Genomic DNA, 19,960 nt, shown 5'->3' on the forward strand with positions numbered 1-19,960 from the left:
TTTAAAAAAAGTTAGGAACTAAACTATTTAAATTGAGAAAATGAAAATTTGTTAAATATTACGCAAAATTTGCTCAAATTTGCATGCATTTAAGAAAATATTAGAAAAAGTTTTGCATAAATTTTTAATAAAATTAATTTTAATTTGAATTTTTTCATTAAAATTTATTAGAAATTCGTAAAAAAAAAAATGAAAGAAAACAATGGAAATTTTATTTAAAACTTGCATATAATAATAGGTGGAAAGAAATTACCCAATAAACAACAAAAAAACAATATGAGAGAAAACAAATTATCTAATAAATTGCAATTGTAATGGGTAAGTGAAAAGGTAACATTAAAGTAATCGGTATGGGATATACCGGGAATTTAACCTAGAAAAAAATGTATAATTTAGAAGATAATAGTATGCACAAATATTGAGTGATTTGTGATAAGTTTTGATAAGTAATACTTCAAAGTCGTCTTTTGTTGTTAGCTTTTTCTTAATATGTTAATATGCATATTTAAATACGAAGAAAATTTTTAGTTAAATTTGTTAAATTAGTGAATAATTAATTTTTATTTTAATTAGAAAAGAAATTCTATTATAAATGCCATTGTATATTTGCATATTTAAAATTTTTATGTAAATAATAAATTTATCAAATAGAGAAAAAGAAATTCTATGCCATATAATTGATATGATAAACAATAAGAAAATACTTTGTTTTTTGTTTTTTGTTTCATAATTAATTACATTGAAATGTTTTTTTTTTTTTATATATATAAAAAAAATTGAATTTTAATTTTTGAATAAAATAAATAGTATATGCTACTCTAATTCCATAAGAATTTCAAAAATAAAAACTTATTTTGTTTAAAAATTTTACTTTATCAAATGTAAAAAAGATGGTTTAAAAAAAAGTTTCATCAAAATTATTTACAATAAAAATGAAAATCTTTTTTTTTTTTTTTTGCTGGATCATAATTTTATTTAATTTGAAATATGTGCAAGTTTTATTAGATATTACAATAAATGATATATGCAATTATTGTTTTTCATTTCATTTTTCGTTTACTGAAATAAATTATGGAAAAAAAAAAGTATAAATTTACTGTTTCATTGCTTAATTTATAAACAAAAAACTTACCAATTATTACTTAGCTTAATTTTATATAAAATATTTAAATTTAAATTACAAAGATTTATTATTTCTTGTTCATTTTCTCTCAGTGTGTAACTAACGGATGTTTGTGAAAAAAAAAAAAAATAAGAATAAATAAATAATTTCTCAATTAAAATTAATGTATGTTTGTATGTGTATGTGTATGTGTATGTGTGTGTGTATGTGTGTATGTGTGTATGTGTGGAAATTCTTTTACACATTGAAAGAATTGAATTTATTGTCAAATATAAACTAACTAGTTAGACTGTAATTTTCCGCTTCTGATTTATTCCTTTCCTTCCTTCCTTTTTTTTTAAAGTAAGGAAGGAAGGAAGGAAAAAAAGATAATAGTGGATTTGTTAAGTGTTTGCATTTGAAATAAATCATTAAGTAGTTTTGTCGTTTATTTGAAAGCTAGTTCAGTTTAACAAATGGAAAAAGAAAAATATTGCTGAAATATGAAAAAAAAATTATTATGTTATGGCATTATATCTAAACAAGAAAGTGAAAAAAAAAAAAAAAAAAAACAATAAATAAATATCGAATAAAAGTAGAAAAGTAAATATGAAAATTGAAATTGAAATTGAAATGGAAATGATAAAAGTAAGAGAAGAGAAATAGGATTGAATGAAATCTCAAACAATTTCTTTTACTTGCATAATTTATGAAGTAATTAAATTTGAAAATTATTAGCATATATTTTTTATTTTTTTCCACCATTATTTTTTATTTTTATGAGTGAACCAATAAATGAATAAATAAACAAACAAATAAATATAAGTGAAATATTTAAAATATATCTATTTTAAAATACAATAATAGTTAAGATTTTAAAATGCAATAATTAATATATTGATTTTATAGTACATAATAATTAACAACAATTTTATGATTAATAATAATTAAGCGATAATTAAATAAACGATGATTTAAGGTAAATAATAATTAATTTTATTAATATATTATTAATAAAATTATACAAAAATGTTTCTAATATTTTTGTAATAAATAATACAAATAACCATGGTTGCATTGAAATTTTACAATAAAATTTTACCATCATATATATTTATAATAGTAAAAAATTTGTTTAAACATTTCTATGAAAATAAAATTCATATAAGCCAAAAAAAGTTTCTCTCTTTTTTTTTTTTTTGAAAATTTAAATGGAATTTTTCATTTCAAAAGATGAATCAGTAAATGATTGTAAGTGGTAAAGTAAAAAGTACTTACTTTTTGCATACATATATCTAATATATATATATATTTGTTAAATACATATACACTTATTGTACGTTACATTTTTTAATTAAAAAAAATGAAATAAAATCGACAAAGTTTTTTTTCTCTCTCTTTTTTTTTTTCCTTAAACAATAAAAATATTATTTACATTTATAGCTAGATATGTTATAAGCACTAAAAATAGTATCAATTTGCGCTTATTGTAACATAAGCGATAAGTTAAAATGTACTACTAACAAAACTAAAATTCTTTATAAAACTTGAAGTTCCAGTTTTTGTTATTTTGCATTTTTGTCAATGATAATATTAGCATTAGCCACCATTAAGTTTGTCCTGTTTGCGCTTACCGATCAGCGCTTTCATTCTCACTTCCTTTCTTCTTTTGAAATCTTTTTCCTTTTCCTTTTTTTTATTTATTTATTTATTTTTTTTTATTTATGTTTACTGATGCATTTATAAATGTATGTATTGGGTGTGTACTCAAACTGTTCATTGAATTTACACAATTGAAATTTAGTATAAATAGATATGAAGGAAATCATTTGCTGCTTATTCATATTTAAGTAAAATTAGCCTGTATTATAATAAATAATAATTTTTACCATTGGTTAAATTAAAAATTTATCATTGCTTTGTCGTTTGTTTGTTTTTTTTTTTTATTATTTTAATTTATTGTTTACAGGATTTAAAGAAAAAATTATGCAATTTACAATCATTTTACTTATAACTTTCATCACCGCTTCAAGTAGTAAAATTGTGAGTTTTCTGTCCTTTTTTCAAAAGAGATTCTTGTTTTTCTTTTCTTTTTTTTTCATTTTAAAATAAAATTTTAAACGAAAAAATTTTATTAAATAGAAAAAGTTAAATATTTCAAAGAATAATTAATCAAATGAATCAAAATTGTACCGAAAGTTTTCTTTCAAATTTAATTTTCTTTCATTCCCATTCATCGGAAATTGTATAAATACATAGTAAAAGAATTAAATCATTGCTTAATATTGCAGTAGATGGTTGGAAAGATTTTAAAAAATTTAATTTTCAAATCGATATATTAATTTAAATTTTAGTTAATTATATTGTTGTTAATAAAATAAATTGCTCAAAATTCTGGAATTAACTTTAATTACTTTACAAATTTATAAATTATCGCATTTTAGTAAGTTTATAATAAGTTGTTTTGCTAAATCTTCATTATCAATTTTTATCATTTTTTTGAATTATTATTCTTTGTTTCATCAAATTTATAATCTCTAATATCAAATGTTATTGTTATGATTTTAATCCATAATTATAATAGATAATGAATTGTAAACAATAATCTAATCATCAAAAAAAATAATTATTAAAAAATTTTTCAAATTTTTGTTATCAAAAACTTTTATTATCATTTGAAACAGAGTTAAAAAAAAAAATTATATAGTAGTTGTTTTGTTTATTTTCTATTTTGTTATTTTTACAAATTCTTATATATGAAATAGAAAAAAAAAATCTTCTAAGTTTCTTAATTTTATAATCTCTAAAAAAAAAAAAAATTTTGCAGCAGTTGGAAGAAAAATCTGAAATGTCGCACAAACTTGTCAAGCGACATTGCTCGTGTCAACCATCAGCTTGCACATGTGCATCAATTTACCTAACGTTGCAAATTTCGTGCTCTTGCCCGCAAACTTGCAAATGCCCAACATATCCTCCTGTTACCTATACTGTACCAACGACAACATTACCTCCTGTTACGTATACATTACCTCCGGTTACGTATACGTTACCTCCGGTTACGTATACATTACCTCCGATCACTCCAGTACCTGTGGTATCAACTAAATCTTCCTACTGTTGCATTTTATTCATTTGCGCTAGTTGTAACTATGGAAGAACATATAGCGAAGTAAGTTTTAAATATTTCATTTATAATAATAAATTTACTTTGGAATAATAAAAGTATAATTAGTTTACTCGTTACTAAAGTAATTAAGCTAATAATAATAAGCAGTGATAATAAATAAATAATTCTTTCTTTTATTTTTATTTTCCTTTTTTTTTTTTACAAATGTAAATAAAATAAATGAATAAATTTCAGCCATCATCACAGTACAGTCCTGCTTCCAGTCAGTATTATTTACCACCCTCTTCTAACTATCATTACCCACCACAACCCTACCCCGTCCCCGTCGATCGAACTCCATATTCTTACCCAACTACAACATCAACGTGTTCCATTGGTTTTACCATATGTTTGGGTGGAAACTTTTGTTGTCGAAATTAATTAATTACCAAAATTCAAAATGCATAATCGAATAATCGATATAATGGTGCTTAAATATCAAAAATTCTTTCAATTTTCTTTTCAAAACATTTATATTTTATAACATTACCACCCTAACTCTGCCATTTTATATTTTTTAATATTTATCTATTCTTTTCCTTAAATTAAAAAAAAGTTAGTCTTTTAATAATTTTTAGTAACTCTTTCCCTCATTTTTTTCTTTTCTTTGCTTGTCACATCGAATACGAAGAAATAATGAAATTATTTTCGTTTCTTTTCTTTGCCTCAGATAAATAACATAAAATCAATATATTTCAAATATTTACTTCAAATTTTGCACTTTTAAGATAAAACTTGAATAGTTTTTTTTTTTGGAATAAAACATCTTCTAGTCCTTTTTTGAATTTTTAAATCTGACTAGAAAAATTTCTGAAATATAGTATCTGATATCGAATTTTTAATTTCGGAATTTTAGTCATTACTATTAGTTTATAAATTAAAATCGTAGTATACATCATTCTCATGAATGATGCTACCAAAGGAAGGTTATGAACAATTTATTTGAAATAAATAAATTAAATTTATTAAAAATATATATTTAATACAATTATTAATGTTGCAAAAAAAAAAAAAGAAGAGAAAGATTAATTTATGTTATTTTGATAGTTGTGGTAAAGAATATAAAAAAAAGTTGTTGAACAAAAGAAAAGAAAAAAATTGACGAATAAATGGATGAAAAAAAAAATTAAATTTTCAAACATAAATGATTAAAATATAATGATGAATGTATAAATACTTATAAAAATAAATAAACGAGGAGAATTAAAATGATATCAATTATCTGAGTGAATTTAATTAAATTTGAAAATAATTTCATTCTTTTTTTTGTCTGTTTTTTACAATCAAAAATTGTATTGCATAGTTTTCCTGTTTAAAAAATTGAATATCTTTTCTTTGTAAATGTATGTGTATGTATAGGAAAGATAAAATAAAATGCAAATTACACCTTTATTTGCTTCAAAATTATAATTTTACAAAAAAAAAAAAAATGTGCGAAAATAAATTTAAATTTAAAATTTTCATTTCCGATAATTAAAATTAAGTGAGAAAAGAAAATCACATATTCAGCAAATCATTTCCTTTTGTTATTTGCTCTGTTATTCTATCATTTATTTGATACTGCCATTCTAGCCCAATAACAAATATAATTGGCCTATTTAGCCTAGTTTACCTTTCATTTTATGCTAATTTCATATGCCATTGTAAGCTATTTGTATTACAATAAACAACCATTACGATTATTTCACAAATTAACATCTGATATTGTCATATTATGCTAACATTCATTTGTCAACATTTTATTTTTCTTTTTAATTTCTCATTATTGTATTCATTATAATTAATTAATGAGTAAAATGTATGTATTTAAATTAACAAATAAACACAATTTTATGCATTTTAAAAGAAAATACATATAAATTTTGATATTAAGTGAGAAAAGAAAATTGAAGAAATGAAATAAATTATAGCAAATTGTTTTTTTTTTTTTTTTTGCTTTTGATTTTATTTATATTAGATATAATAATTATTACAATTATTTTATAATTGATTTTATTCAAATAAAATCATATGCTAATGGTAATAATTTCTTTTTTTTTATATCTTAAGAAATTATTAATTGTTTATATAAAATAAAAGATATTTAAGCCAACAATAAAACTTATCTGTTTTTTTTTTTCTTTTTGAAAAAATAGAAAAAAAAGTAGACAGATCATCAAATAAACAAATAAACATACAAGACAAATCTGCAAGTAAACAAATAAACATACAATTAGAATTGAATTTAACGAAATTCTTCGAACAATGCTAAAATGACTAATATATAATATTTATAAGAATTGACTTTAATCCTTTTCCTAATTGCAAGTGAATTATTTGAAATAAACTAATTTCAAAACTTTTTCAGCATCGTATATTTTATGCAAATAAGAAAATAATGGAATCTCTAATTACTAACCGCTAATTAAATGCTATCTAAATTTTTTTAATTAGCAAAATGTTATTTAATAAGCAATGGAAGGATGAAAAAGATTAAAAATCAATTATTATGTTATTTTTTTATATTTGAATTCTCATTCATAAATGGTAAAAAAAGTAAAATTGTGATTTTAACATTGAATAAATGGAAAATAGATAAAATTTTATTATATAATTATAACATGAAATTATGAATGGTAAAAATTCAAACTTGCGATTTCCAAATAAAAATTTTGGAATGAAATAATTCTTACACAATTTAAAAAAATGCTTTATGATCTTTACAACAATTTTCATGTCATCAATTTTTGTATTTCGAAATGAAAAAAAAAGATGAAAAATTAAAGCTTTCTTTCCTATTATTAGAATTATTATTTCTTATTTCTAAGATATTCAATCTTGTAATTTCTAGAATAAATAATAACTTACAATATTTTAAATCTAATATTTAAATTTTGAAATTTAATTATCATTAATTTCACCTTAACTCAATGTTGCCTACATTTTTTAAAAAAGTGTCTTTTTAAACTTTATAAAAAGTTTAAAAAATTAAATTACAATATTTTATTTTGAATATATTTCTCTGATTGTTGCATTAGAATTTGGGAAACACTGAAAGCTCAAATATGGCGGTGAATAGCAAACAATTAAAGTTAAGAAAAAAAGAAATTATCCAATTTGGTTGTGCGAGAAAAAAAAAAAAAAAAATGAGAAAATGAATTGAATATAAATTCCTTTTTAATTGAATATTCTATTAGGCTAATAAATGTTACTATTGGCTTTTCCAATTTTACAAAATCAAATATAAAATTAGAAAGGAATTGAATTTTAAATATTTACTTCTATCTCCCATACTACTTTTTCTGCCATTGCGCTTACTACGATCGCTAATTTAAGTAAAATATCACTGATACGATGAATGTTTAATTTTATTGGGACAGAGTAAAAGTTTAATTAATTTAATTTTTTTTCTAATAGAATTATCTCTGAATTTTTCAACTTTAAAGACTAATCTTTTCATTCATTTAAAATTTATACATTTTATTGATGCTTGTTTCTATCAATTCTTTGATGAAACTAAAATAAAGAAATGCTAGCATTGATTTTGAGTGCTTTACTAAACAGCAAAAACTAAATTTAAATCTAAATTTCATATATACTATCAATCATTTACCATTACTCACAATAAGGAATATTTAGTGACTCAATGAATTGTTTGAAAAAAAAAAATGTCTACTAAACTTCCAGAATAGTTGAATAATTTTAAAAAATGAAACTTTTTTATGATAATAAATTAATTAGATAAAATGATAACAAATCGTTTGTTATGTCTAAATATTCAGCTGGTATAATTTTTGAATTTTTAAATTTGTTATTCTCTTCCAAATAAAATGACTACGTGAACTTACTGCTGCTGTTCTCTTCTAAATGACGTGATTACGTGTATGTCATGTTAATGTAAATGTCATTAAATTTCTTGCAAATATTTCAGAAGCTGAGATTAGTGAAAATTTAACTGAGATTTTAGAATTAACATAATATCTAAGAAAACTAAATAGTTGTTTTGTGATAGAAATATTGAAGAATAGGTAACTAAAAGAGTAAAATGGATGGATTAGTACTTTTGTCAACAATGAATTTTTGTCAACAGTAAACATAGCATTCGCATTTTTCTTCCATTCAAATATTTTTATGCCGCAAATATTTCTTGAAATTAAATGTTTTCTTTTTTTTTTTTTTTTCTAAATTCCATCATTTTGATTGCTAGTATAACAGACTGTAATAAGTTAATGAGTTCCAATGAATTAATTGATTATCATTATTTGCCATATATAAAATATCATATTTATGGAGTGTGAAAGAGATCTGAAATATTTTAAGATCTAAAAATGCGCACTTTGAGTTAAACCATCAATACTATTAATACTTAAGGAATGAAAAAAATAGCTTCATTACTGAAATTTTTTATTAAATTAATTAAAATTATTTCATTAAAATCGTTGAAATCTAGATAACAAACAAAATTGTTGTCAAATTTCTTCACTTATCAAAGATAATCATCATAATTGATAGCGATAATAAATATAAGCAAGAAAGAGCTAGCAATCGAGCACGAAGAATGGCGCAAATTGTCGGGAAGCGAACATAGAAAATGAAACAAATCATCAGGACAGGGAGTAGAGTGAAGTAAATTATCATGACAGGGAGTAGAGTAGAGCAAATTATCAGAAACGATTTGAGTAGGACAGTAATTTGTTTTATTGATCAATGGAATACTTAAGTGCATGTACATAGTAATAACAGTTAAACTTGATTTCTTGTTTACGAATGTAATTTGAAGTAGTGGAAACAGTATTTACTGATTCTGAAGAAATGTACACTAAATTACATCAATATTCATTAACGGAATTCCGGAATTTTTAATAATAGACAAAAATATTCATTCTTTGACAATTATCATCTCGAAAGTGAAATAAATGTTATAGTAGTTACATATAAGTAATGAATAATTTTGCTTCTTCTGAAATTGCTATTTTAATAAAAAGAAATTTTTTGAACGAAATGTGAGAATAATTGGCTGATTTGAACAGTGGAGACAATAAACATCAAAGATAACGAAACTACGAAAATAAAATTTTGGAACTACAAAATTTGATGTGTAAGTTAAGTTAAGCTGGCTGATGTCTTGTTTCAATTTTAATTTGGTATAAACAATTAATGGACATTAGAGAGAATAAGAAAGCAAAAATTTTTTATCATTCATCGGTGATTCTATTAAATGATAAATGAAGTATATTAATTAGTTTTACTACAGTAATGAAACAAATGAATGTTTTCTTATCGTCTTTGCTTATAATTTTGAATAAGCAATCATATCGATTTGGAAGCACCTTTAATAAAATTTAATTTCTCAAATATAATAAGTTAATAATTTATTAATAAAAATTAGAAATTAAAATTCACTTATTTTTTCCTACCATATTGTCGTTGAAAATGAGCAGTAAATAATTCTATAAGTATTTTACAATAAGTTACAAAATTTGAAATTTATGATGTCGTACTAATTAGTGCAAATCATTGCTTAAAAAACTAAAGTAGATGTTAAAAAATGAATTGATAGATAGAATTAATAGAATAGGTTTAACAATTTCTTAATTTATTTAAAAATTTAGTGAACTAGCACAATAAAATTTAGCGCTGTACTATTCATTACAATTTGAAGTAATCAATTTGCGCTTCTACTAATTAAGTGAATCAAGCAATATTAACCTCGCTAGTTTAGTTTCTATTCAAATATTTCTTTTATAATAGATTAAAAATAAAAGTGAAATTTAATTTCCCAAATTGTAATTTTTGATCTAATAAACGAATAAAATCATTTCCAATAAGAGAATGATTTTTGCTTTTTAATAAAAAATTCATAATGCATCCAAAGATAAATCAGTTAATTTAACCTTCCATATTACAGTATTTCTGAATTAAACTAACTTAACCTTCTGCAATGGAATATTCTAAAGATAAAATAATAAATTTTACCTTCTAGAAGAGTTGTTTTTGTTACATAAAATTAAAAATAAAAGTTAAGCAATAATTGTTAATTAGAAAAATATATTATTAGCTTTCATTAATTAATTTAATAAGTGCAATGATATCTTCTGATACGGTACAATGCTTCGATTACTTTTCATTCATTTCGCTATTCAATGATAAGTTTTTATATGTTATTTTTTTCGATTTTTTCTTTCTTCATCAAAAAAAAGGAAGAAGAAAAAACAAAAGAAATTAGATTACACATTTTTCAGGGCAAAATTTATTTTAAACTTCAGGCATTGTATGAATGATTATTTTATTCTCAAAACGATTTTAAATTAATGAACAATTTGACAGTAAAATACAATTTAACAAAATATCTTCTAAAAAATTTTTTAAAATAATTCCATGATAAATTTATGCTCAAATAATTTTTAACATTTTTGTTGTATATTTGCTTGTTTGTTTGTTTGTTTTTTACTGCACTCTAATTTTTCGTAATTCTTTCTCATTTTTTACATTTTATTTAAGGAACGATTAGTTTAGTTACACTTGAATTAAAATTCATCAATGATTTAATGATTTTTGCAAATAAATTTAATTCTTATTCGGAGAAGTTAAGAATATGTTGTTTTACCTAAATTAATAGCCAAATATGAATTTTTTGACTCAAATAATATTTCAGATTTAGTGAATTTTCAGAATTTAAATTCGTGAAGTGTTTAATAAAGTTAAACAATAGTTTAATCTTGTCAAACATCATATCACTCATACATTAGCATTGCAACAATTCAAAAACTTCGATAGTTTCATTTTTCACAGCGTTCTTTTCATCCACCACCACATTTACAGCATCCACAACAACAACCCCCGCATTCCTTTTTGTCTTCTCCAAACGTCGGATGTGGCAATAACCATGAATAATCTGGCAAAAATGGGAATGGGAAGAGGGATGACGATTGCGCACCTGGACAACAGCATTGGCCAGCAACCTGTGGTAGGCTTTGCTCGAATGCTATTAGCAATATCTGAAATGCACATAAAACTGATTAAAAAACGAAATTCATTTGAACATAATTTTTGAAATTGTTGAAAACTTTAAAGAATGGACAAAATGATTGCAATCTGATCATCTAATAATAGAAATTTTTCATTAAAAACTAAATCTATTGAATGATCTTTAAAATTATCCCTTCAAAAAAAGGAAAAAAATTCAGATAGGAACTGAACTATGGTATATTTAAAAACAATAAGCGTAATATCTTTTACAGCATTTTACACAAAAGCAAAATACATGCAACAGCAGAACAGTGTTTAAATATTTAAAAAAAAAAAAAAAAAACATCACTAAAGCCTATCAATTAAATAATAATTTCAGAAGGTTGGAAATAAAGAGCATACCGCGATTTTAATTAGCATTTCGATTCAACAGAAATGCGCAAATGAGGATTGCCTGTATCACTTTTGGGAAGTTTAAGAGAATGGAATACATTTTCAAAAGGGGTTTAAGTACTTTGTAAAAGCCTCAAAAACAATGAAACAAAACTACGCCATCTAACAAAAAAACAAAAAAAAAATCTATTGTTCCTTGTTGCGTGATAACATTGTGCAACTTGTTGCTCTGTTCATCTGTTTAATTTAACATTTTTCTCTCAAATACTAGTTATTTTAAACGGAAATTTTCGTTTATCTGTCTAATCTTTATCATTTTATAACATTGTGCAGCACTGTGATAAAGTGTTTACTTTCATCCCGCATATCTATTTTAAATGATAGATTGCACCAAATTGAGAACATCTATTATTTAAATATTCAAGTTAAAACAAACATTCAAGACATTGGTAATTTAAGTAGGCATTTCGGTTGTTCAATTTTTATAATTACATTTTTGCAATCATCAATTTATGGAAATTGTCCAGGTTAGTGGGAAAGGATACTACAGTATTAATCAAAATATAAAATTGATTAAATAAGCTTTATTTATTTCTGCCTCATATAGTTCTACTCAGTTATTCTCTAACACATTACCTAATTTTAATTGGAATATTTTCAAATACTTAAATAGTTTAATTCGATTTTATTCACTTATCGGAATGTACATCATAAGGTATTCTGTCTTTTAGGTCATAGATAGGTTATAATCATGAAGCAAGGATATCCTCATTTTTACTTCAAAAAGAAATGGCTATCTGATTCGGAGATAATGCATATGTAGAGAAAAAATGGTAAACAAGTACTTATTTTAGTTTAAATTAACTCATCATCTGACTGTATGTCCTGCTTATGCCATCTACTGATTGATATGGTTATTAAGTGATAGGTTAACTTCAAGCAATCCAATTTTTATTTCTTTCTGAAAATGCATTATACTTAATGAATTGTTATTATTGCTAATCCTAAGCTCTTAAGATAATCATAAATGAAAAATTGTAACAAAAGAATATATCCACGGATACGTACTGTTGTAGTACGGTACCGCCATTTTCGGATTATTCTGAAGATTGTTTTTCTTGTTGTGTTATGGTGCAAATGTCTCATATGGCGGTATTGGTTGTTCGAATAGTTGAGATACTGAATGTGTAAATTTTGTTGAATGATGGAAGCAAATAGAATAGGCATGAAGTTCCTTATAAATCTGCCAAATTTTTTTCAACAAATTATTAAATTAAATAATACATTATCTTTTGTTAATAAATTCTACCACTATTATCATTTGACTGGTTTGTTGTGAATTGATTTTCAAAATTTTATCAAATCGCAAATAAATTTTCAAAAACTACCCATATATATTGCTTCTTTGAAATAACAATGATAATTCATAGCTTAACTTCCAGGACGAAGTCTGGTACAAAAGGCACAACAGATGATTCTATGGGGTGCAATAATGGAGCGAACTGATTCTTGAAACGTCATCTTTTCCGTACGAAAAAGATTTTATGTTCCGTTTGAAAGATGATAGCAGCACTGTAGATTGTATGTTTCCATACTTTTTATTAGAAGCCAGAGTGGATCAATGCGGACGTTTAAGTGACCTGTCCAGCATAATTGTGTTTTAAGTAGCATTGCCTTTGTATTGATAATCTTTGCTTACTTAAGGATGATAAAGTGATAAGTGTAGTCGATGTTTAGGATGGTACGGAGGGATTACTGTGGGAATTGCAGGTGATGGCCTAGTTGCAGATATTCTGCGATTCTAATCTATACAAGAGAACTACAGTATAATGACTTTGTAGACACTGAGAGTTACAGTATGACGATTCTGTAGACATTGGGAGGAGCTACAGTGTGACGATTCTGTAGACATTGGTCTTGTTTTCTCCAGGTGCTTATTGGGATTTGTTTTAATTTTTTTAATGGAATTTCCCAAATGCTCTGTATGTCTTTGCTAATTTGCTTGTCAATCTTGGTATCCAAGGAAATGCTTCCTAGACAAGTAAATTGATGTAGATAAACTTATAGTGAGTGATATGAAGAGATGATAACCGATCTATGGTGATACTTCTGTCTTCTTCAAACTAATATTCAATCCAGAAATCTTTGCAGTTTCTACAAAGCAAGAAGTTAAGTGTTACAAGGATTCTAGTATAGAGTTTTGATAAGTGCTTTCAGTGATCCAAGATTGAAACGAACTGCGTCAGTATGATATCGAATGTAAATACCATTTTCTTCATCGAGGTCTACCGCCACTCTGGAGCTTTATGCTAAAGATTAATGTGAATAGGATGATGCGAGAACGCAACCTTCACAAGATTTTGTTCGAAAAACCGATTTATAATGTGTGAAACAAAACTATATTAATCCAAAGATCATTATTATAAACAATTGACACGTAATGTTAAAATTCATCTGTTATTAAACAAAAATTGAATATTCTTAGACACAAATATAAAATTGTTTCAAAATTATATATCGTGTACAATCATTTATCTAACACTAATCTTCCAGTTGTAGCTGAATCTGGTAGAATAGTTCTTCCATTGTAATCCTTCGCTTGTTGTAAGCCAGTGCCCACTATATAAGGACTTGAACTCTTTGTTTGAGTCAGTCTTAACTGACAATCAGTCATAATCTCAGTACTTTCGCTACATCGGAACAATCTTTGATCTGCATTCAACCCCAACAAATATAATTCGATACCATATAATAATCCTTATGACGTCGAGTAAGAAATTTTTTTTCTATTATTCGTTTGTATTAATCAATCAACTATAATACCTTTATCATTAACAAAAAAAAAAATTCAGATAGATTCATTTTGATCATCGTGAAAGGCTCAGTGGAATGTCATATCTGACTTCATCGCGCTGATTATCTTGTAACAAAATAACCATGGTGAAGGATTTAGAAGAGCATTACAAAATTTATCATAAGTATTTCTTACTCATGATTCGAATGCTTTAATAAGGTCAACAAAGGTCACAGCGAAAGTGACTTTTCTCTTTGCACCTTTCTTGTACTGTCTGAGAATAAATATCATATCTGCATTGTTTGTGTTAGCTCGAAAATTACAATGGCTTTCAGGTATAAGTATTTTTGTAATATTAATCTTAGAAATAATCTTTCAGGAATTTTACGAACTAAAAAAATGATACTTTGGTAGTTGAGTCCAATGTTGAGAACTGGGCATAGCTTCTACTTTCCCAAGTAGAAGCTATGCCCAGTTCAGTTTTTTTTAATTGTTAAGTGATATACTGAAGTGCTTACTGTTTCATTAAACGATGGGCATTGAAAAGAGGTCAAAAGGATTTGAACTACTCGGTTGACAGTGGAAGATTTATTTGTGAGAAGGAAGAGACTGACTGAGAATAGAGGTATATGAATCTAATGTATTGGTCCATGCACTACTTTTAGAGTTCACTGTGGTCGCAACAATCCGGAAATGACTGAGTATTAGATTGATCCATCACTTGTTCTTGATATTCTGAGATTTTTGCTAGCGTACAAGATGTGCTAGATCAAAAGTTGTTTTTCTTGCTAAACGGAATGGATGAGCGTGTAGACTGTTAACATCAAACCGATCTTTAAGTTCTTTGATGGGAACCGTAAGCAATTCTACGAGTTCTACTGGGTGCTATTTTTAATGAATTGGTAAAGTATTTTAGGAGAAGAATCTAATAGTGATTCGCAAGTAGTAATTTCAACATTGTTCACTCTTAGTTTCTTTTTTTAGGCTTCGCATCAAAGTGGTAATTGCACTAAGCATCATAACTCGAATATGACAAATGCTTGCTTCTGTGATGCATTACGATATAGCCAATGAGCCGATGCAGAATACATCCAAGTCGTTCTTAGGCTGTCTCTATGTTGAAAGATTCTATTTGTGATCGTTAATTTTTGCTCTGCGCGCAAAACTCTATCAGAAGATGTCCATTGTCGCTGCAGTTTGCAACACTATGTTTGCCTAGCAATACTTGTTCTCCAGCTTCAGAGTTCTGTTTTACTCTGTCATTGAAGTTAAAGATTATGATTTTGTCATTTACAGAACTGTTTTAAATGATTAGGATTAGTGATTTTTTCCGCGCGATTAGTTTGAAGAGCTCGGGCATATATACTGCAAAGGACAACATGTTGCTTATTATGCAAAAAAAAAAACGATTAGAACGAAATGCCGTCGGCAAGTTAAGTTTGGAAACAACTGAGTTCTTGATCATGAAGTCAGCTGCTGTTGGAAAACTGAAGAAAGCCATACGGCAATGAAAGTTTCTATATAAACCATACAGGATTCACCATATCATACAAAAAATTAACTGCAACGTTTTCTCTATCAGTGATAAATCTGTTATCAATTCAAATCGTGTAGCATATAAAGTATTATGCACATCTGTTATGCTAATCATCAGAAATTTTTATTTTTTGTAGTAATTTCATCCACTACATAAATTCTAATTTTGTATTTTATTGTAGCATAACTTACTTGTCTATAATATTGTATATATATAAGTCCTAGTTAACTATTTTGATTCATCGATTAAACCCTCTAAATCGAATGTTCTACTAGACTATTGTCCTGGATTACTATACCTTTACTTTTAGATCACTGTACTTTTATTCTAAGTTAAGACTCTATATTTGGTTATTTGTGTACTGTAAATCGGTGTTTTTTTCTGTGCCAAGAAAATTGAGTTGGGTTACAAAAATGCTCGCTTATTGAAACAATTTGTTTCAACGTTTCCCAGAAGAGAAATAGTCAACGCAATTCAATAAAAAACAATAATCTAACTTGTCATGTGATTCAACTCCTGACTGAAAACATTCGGTTTCCGGTTATCTGATCAGAAAAGTGTGGTCAGTACTATTTTCTTTGATACTGCTTAGACGAATTTCACTAAGGCCAACAATATTGACAATTTTTGGCTCGGGACATCCACTATCTGCAGTATCAAGCATGGATCGAATGAGAGATTCAATCTAAACGGGAGGATGTATGACTTCCCTTTTGCTGTCCCCATCTGACCGCAACAAAAGATTGTGACAGTGGTTGGCCAACATGTAGATGAGCCTTGCTTAGCCCAATCTTTTAAGCCTCTGTCTATATAAAGCAAACAATGCTGTCCTTGGTATCAATCTAGAATTACCAAAATCCTGAACTTTCTTCATGCATTTATGGCTTCTAATGTACCATTTCATCTACCATTTCAATCCTCACTTGTAGCTACAAAGTTTGTGAAAGTCGATATATCTTTTAAGCTTACGCAAAGGCTTTTCAAATTAAGCATAACGTGATCTTATCCTCTACACTTGAATGTCATCTGTCAGCGCTCGCAAACTTGAATAGTTTAGTGGTAGTTTGAACGGAATCTCTCAGATGGTATATTTGTTTGGAGTATCCTCCTAGTATGTGGAAGTTTTACAAATGAACATTCCACAAGAAATAAATGTTTGTTTTTTAATCAGTTGCTTATCTTTCAAATGCTATTCACTTTTTTCTTTTCATTTTAAATTTTCAACCGAAGAATAAAAGCATATGAACCAGAATATTGATTATAGATTAAAATTTAACTTAAAATATTTGAAAATTAAATTAAACAAATGAGTTCTTTTAATTTTTTTTTTGCATGTATGATGTATGCATATATAAATATATTAGCATCTATGCAATCAAGTAAGTAAAAACTTAAAAAATAAAACTTAAAATTAAATTTTAAGTTACTATGAAAGCATATGCTTATTTACTCTACTTACAGATTTGAAATCAGAATTGTTCTCTTGGCTGAAAGCTAATCAGTCCATACCAAACTTTCTATGACCTTTTCAGTTAAAATATATTTGACTTGGAAAGACTTACATATCACCGCCAGCATAGCTCGGAATCCCAAGGACACATAAACTCGTCTTCCATAACAAAGGGTTTGTCTGAAGAGGAGAAAAACGATAATAGAACGATAGTATACAATCATTATAATAAGTAAATAACTTCAAATGAAATAATAGGTAGAAAGTGCTAACAAATTAGAAAGTATCACAAAAAATCCTTAGTAAACTTATCATGTTGACAGCATTCATTCAAACGCTGTTTTTTTCTTTCACTGAATCGGATGTTGCTTCAGATTTTAAATAATAGCTGAGAAACCGGTTTCGCCATCAAACCGGTTCGAAAAGTTTTCAACTTCACAAAAGCAGGAAGGAATGACGGACATGTTGCTTTTGTATTTAACAAGTTTTTCGTGTTCGCTTTTTATTTCAATAAAGAATAATATTAATTTAACAAATAAGGAAATATATCATGTTGTTTAAAGATGACTGCCCATAGTTTACATGATATGATAAGTTTTAATCCAAACTGAGTTGCTTTACATTTGAAATTTTGGACTTAAATTCAAAAATTATGCATTGATGTAACAAAAAAGCATACATCGATTTAAAAATAAAAAGCTATTTTGTCTAAGATTTTAGTTTGGAATGTTTAAAATCTGTTGAAATTCACTTGATGCTTAGAAATTGAAGCACATGAAAAATATTATTATGTTCTTTTAAGATAAATACAGAATTATTAATGGAAATAAAAACAACACGGGAAAAAAGGGACAATTAATATTTTGCACTAATCTCACTGAATATTAATACTTTAGATGATTTTTAATCAAAATCTGATGAGATAAAAAAAAATTTACTCAAAATTCAATAAAACTTTTCTTTTTTTTTTAAAAAAAAAAAAAACATTGGTAGTATCCATTTGGACCCGAAATATTAAAATTTTAATTTTCAAAAACATCCTTAATAGATTTCAAATGATACTTATTCTAAATATATGATATAATTTGAATATAATTCGAAGAATTTCAGCGAATATAAATGTCCATGAAGAACTCTCTTGCTTCTTTAAGTCTATTTCGAATGTTTCTTCACCTCAATCCGAATAATCCACCACCAAGAGAAGGTAACTTGTATGGAGGTGGTGGTGGAGGTGATGCTATATATGCTGGTGCTGGAGGTACCTTATATGATGGTTGTGGAGGAGGAGGAGGAGCACTGAAATAAATCAAAATTATAATTAATATTATTACGACGATAAATTTAATTTATTTCGAAAAATGGAAGCAAAATTTGACTTAAGTTATTCATAATATCTCGCAATAATGATTGCTTTCCAGTTAACAATCAAATATGAAAAAATTATCACAAACGGTAGATGAAAGTTATTATCAAATATTTATTAGAAATTGTGATTTTTTTTTAGAATTTCAATAGGCTTTCTGAATTTCAAGATTAAAATTCATCAAATACTTAAAATAGAATAAAATCTAAGTTAATTATATCAAAGATTCCATTACCCATATACTAGCTTTGAATTTAACTTTAAAATTTCAATAACTACATATTTACATTTGGCCGCATCCGCATCTACAGCCGCATCCACCACATCCACCGCATCCACCACATCCACCACATCCACCGCATTCCTTTTTCTTATCACTAGGGAAAATATTACCACAACACGAAGATTGTGGTAACAGCCATGAATAGTCTGGCAGTGATGGCAGGAAAGGTGAGAACGAGGGTAATTCCGGCTTTGCCCCCCCAGCGCAGCAGCATTTACCGGCAAGGTGCGGAAGACTTTGCTCAAACATCATAATCAATAAGATCTAAAAAATGAGTTATTTAATTGATTGAAGACTAAACAGTGATTTTTGGAATTATTTAAAAAGGTTAAAGATCACATTGAGATATATGTTTTTTTAAATAATTTCTGTTAGCGATTAAAAAAAATTGTTCTCAAATAAAAACTAAATTATCACAGATTTTTTTAAAAAAAGTAAACATAATAATTATCCTTAACAATATTTTGCATTCGTGCAATAGCACATTAATGTTTATTTTATAAATCTTCAAAAGATTGAAAATGAAATAAAAGCATACCGCTATTTTAATTAGCATATTCATTTGAAAGGAATGCACAAATGAAGATTGCTCAGGATTTTATTAATTTTAAGTAGGATTCAGGATGATGAAAATAAACGTTAGAAAGGAGTTTAAGTACTTCCCAAAAGGAATTTAAATGCCTCGAAGGTATGAAAAAAAAAAAAAAAAACTGCATCATGTTACAAAAAAAACGGAAAAAAACGAAAAGTTTTTGATGAGAAAACTTTATTACTCTATGTAACATACGTAATAAAATTGTGCGATTCTTTTTTTGTTTTTGTTTTTTTCCGTAAGTATTAATGTGTTCATCCGTATATTTGTAAATTTTTGTAAAAATATGTAAATGAATGATGTGTATAATGTAGAAATTTTATTTTTACAAA

At 25.9% G+C, this 19,960-nt stretch overlaps 5 protein-coding genes across 5 annotated transcripts; 2 read left to right on the top strand and 3 right to left on the bottom strand.

Annotated features, from left to right (window-relative positions):
• Positions 1-3,088: 3,088 nt before the first annotated feature.
• Bm10377 (Salivary glue protein Sgs-4 precursor, putative) lies at positions 3,089-4,649 on the top strand (the record flags this gene model as incomplete). Its single annotated transcript, XM_001894346.2, has 3 exons — positions 3,089-3,145; positions 3,930-4,271; positions 4,464-4,649. 3 exons carry the CDS (start codon positions 3,089-3,091, stop codon positions 4,647-4,649), a joined length of 585 nt encoding a protein of 194 aa, XP_001894381.2.
• Positions 4,650-11,047: 6,398 nt separating this feature from the next.
• Positions 11,048-11,636, bottom strand: Bm10376 (uncharacterized protein; the record flags this gene model as incomplete). Its single annotated transcript, XM_001894897.2, has 2 exons — positions 11,048-11,245; positions 11,619-11,636. The coding sequence occupies 2 exons, from the start codon at positions 11,634-11,636 to the stop codon at positions 11,048-11,050; spliced, it is 216 nt and encodes a 71-aa protein (XP_001894932.1).
• A 4,074-nt stretch (positions 11,637-15,710) lies between these two features.
• On the top strand, positions 15,711-15,914 carry Bm13133 (Uncharacterized protein; the record flags this gene model as incomplete). The annotated part of the gene is made up of 1 exon (XM_043079974.1): positions 15,711-15,914. The coding sequence occupies one exon, from the start codon at positions 15,711-15,713 to the stop codon at positions 15,912-15,914; it is 204 nt and encodes a 67-aa protein (XP_042935908.1).
• Positions 15,915-16,481: 567 nt separating this feature from the next.
• On the bottom strand, positions 16,482-17,614 carry Bm17624 (Uncharacterized protein; the record flags this gene model as incomplete). The annotated part of the gene is made up of 2 exons (XM_043079975.1): positions 16,482-16,588; positions 17,503-17,614. 2 exons carry the CDS (start codon positions 17,612-17,614, stop codon positions 16,482-16,484), a joined length of 219 nt encoding a protein of 72 aa, XP_042935909.1.
• Positions 17,615-18,559: 945 nt separating this feature from the next.
• Bm10375 (uncharacterized protein) lies at positions 18,560-19,285 on the bottom strand (the record flags this gene model as incomplete). The annotated part of the gene is made up of 2 exons (XM_001894896.2): positions 18,560-18,686; positions 19,041-19,285. The coding sequence occupies 2 exons, from the start codon at positions 19,283-19,285 to the stop codon at positions 18,560-18,562; spliced, it is 372 nt and encodes a 123-aa protein (XP_001894931.2).
• Positions 19,286-19,960: the final 675 nt, after the last annotated feature.

This window comes from Brugia malayi, assembly GCF_000002995.4.
Source record: "Brugia malayi strain FR3 genome assembly, contig: Bm_v4_Chr3_scaffold_001, whole genome shotgun sequence".
In the NCBI taxonomy this organism is placed as follows: Eukaryota; Metazoa; Nematoda; class Chromadorea; order Rhabditida; family Onchocercidae; genus Brugia; species Brugia malayi.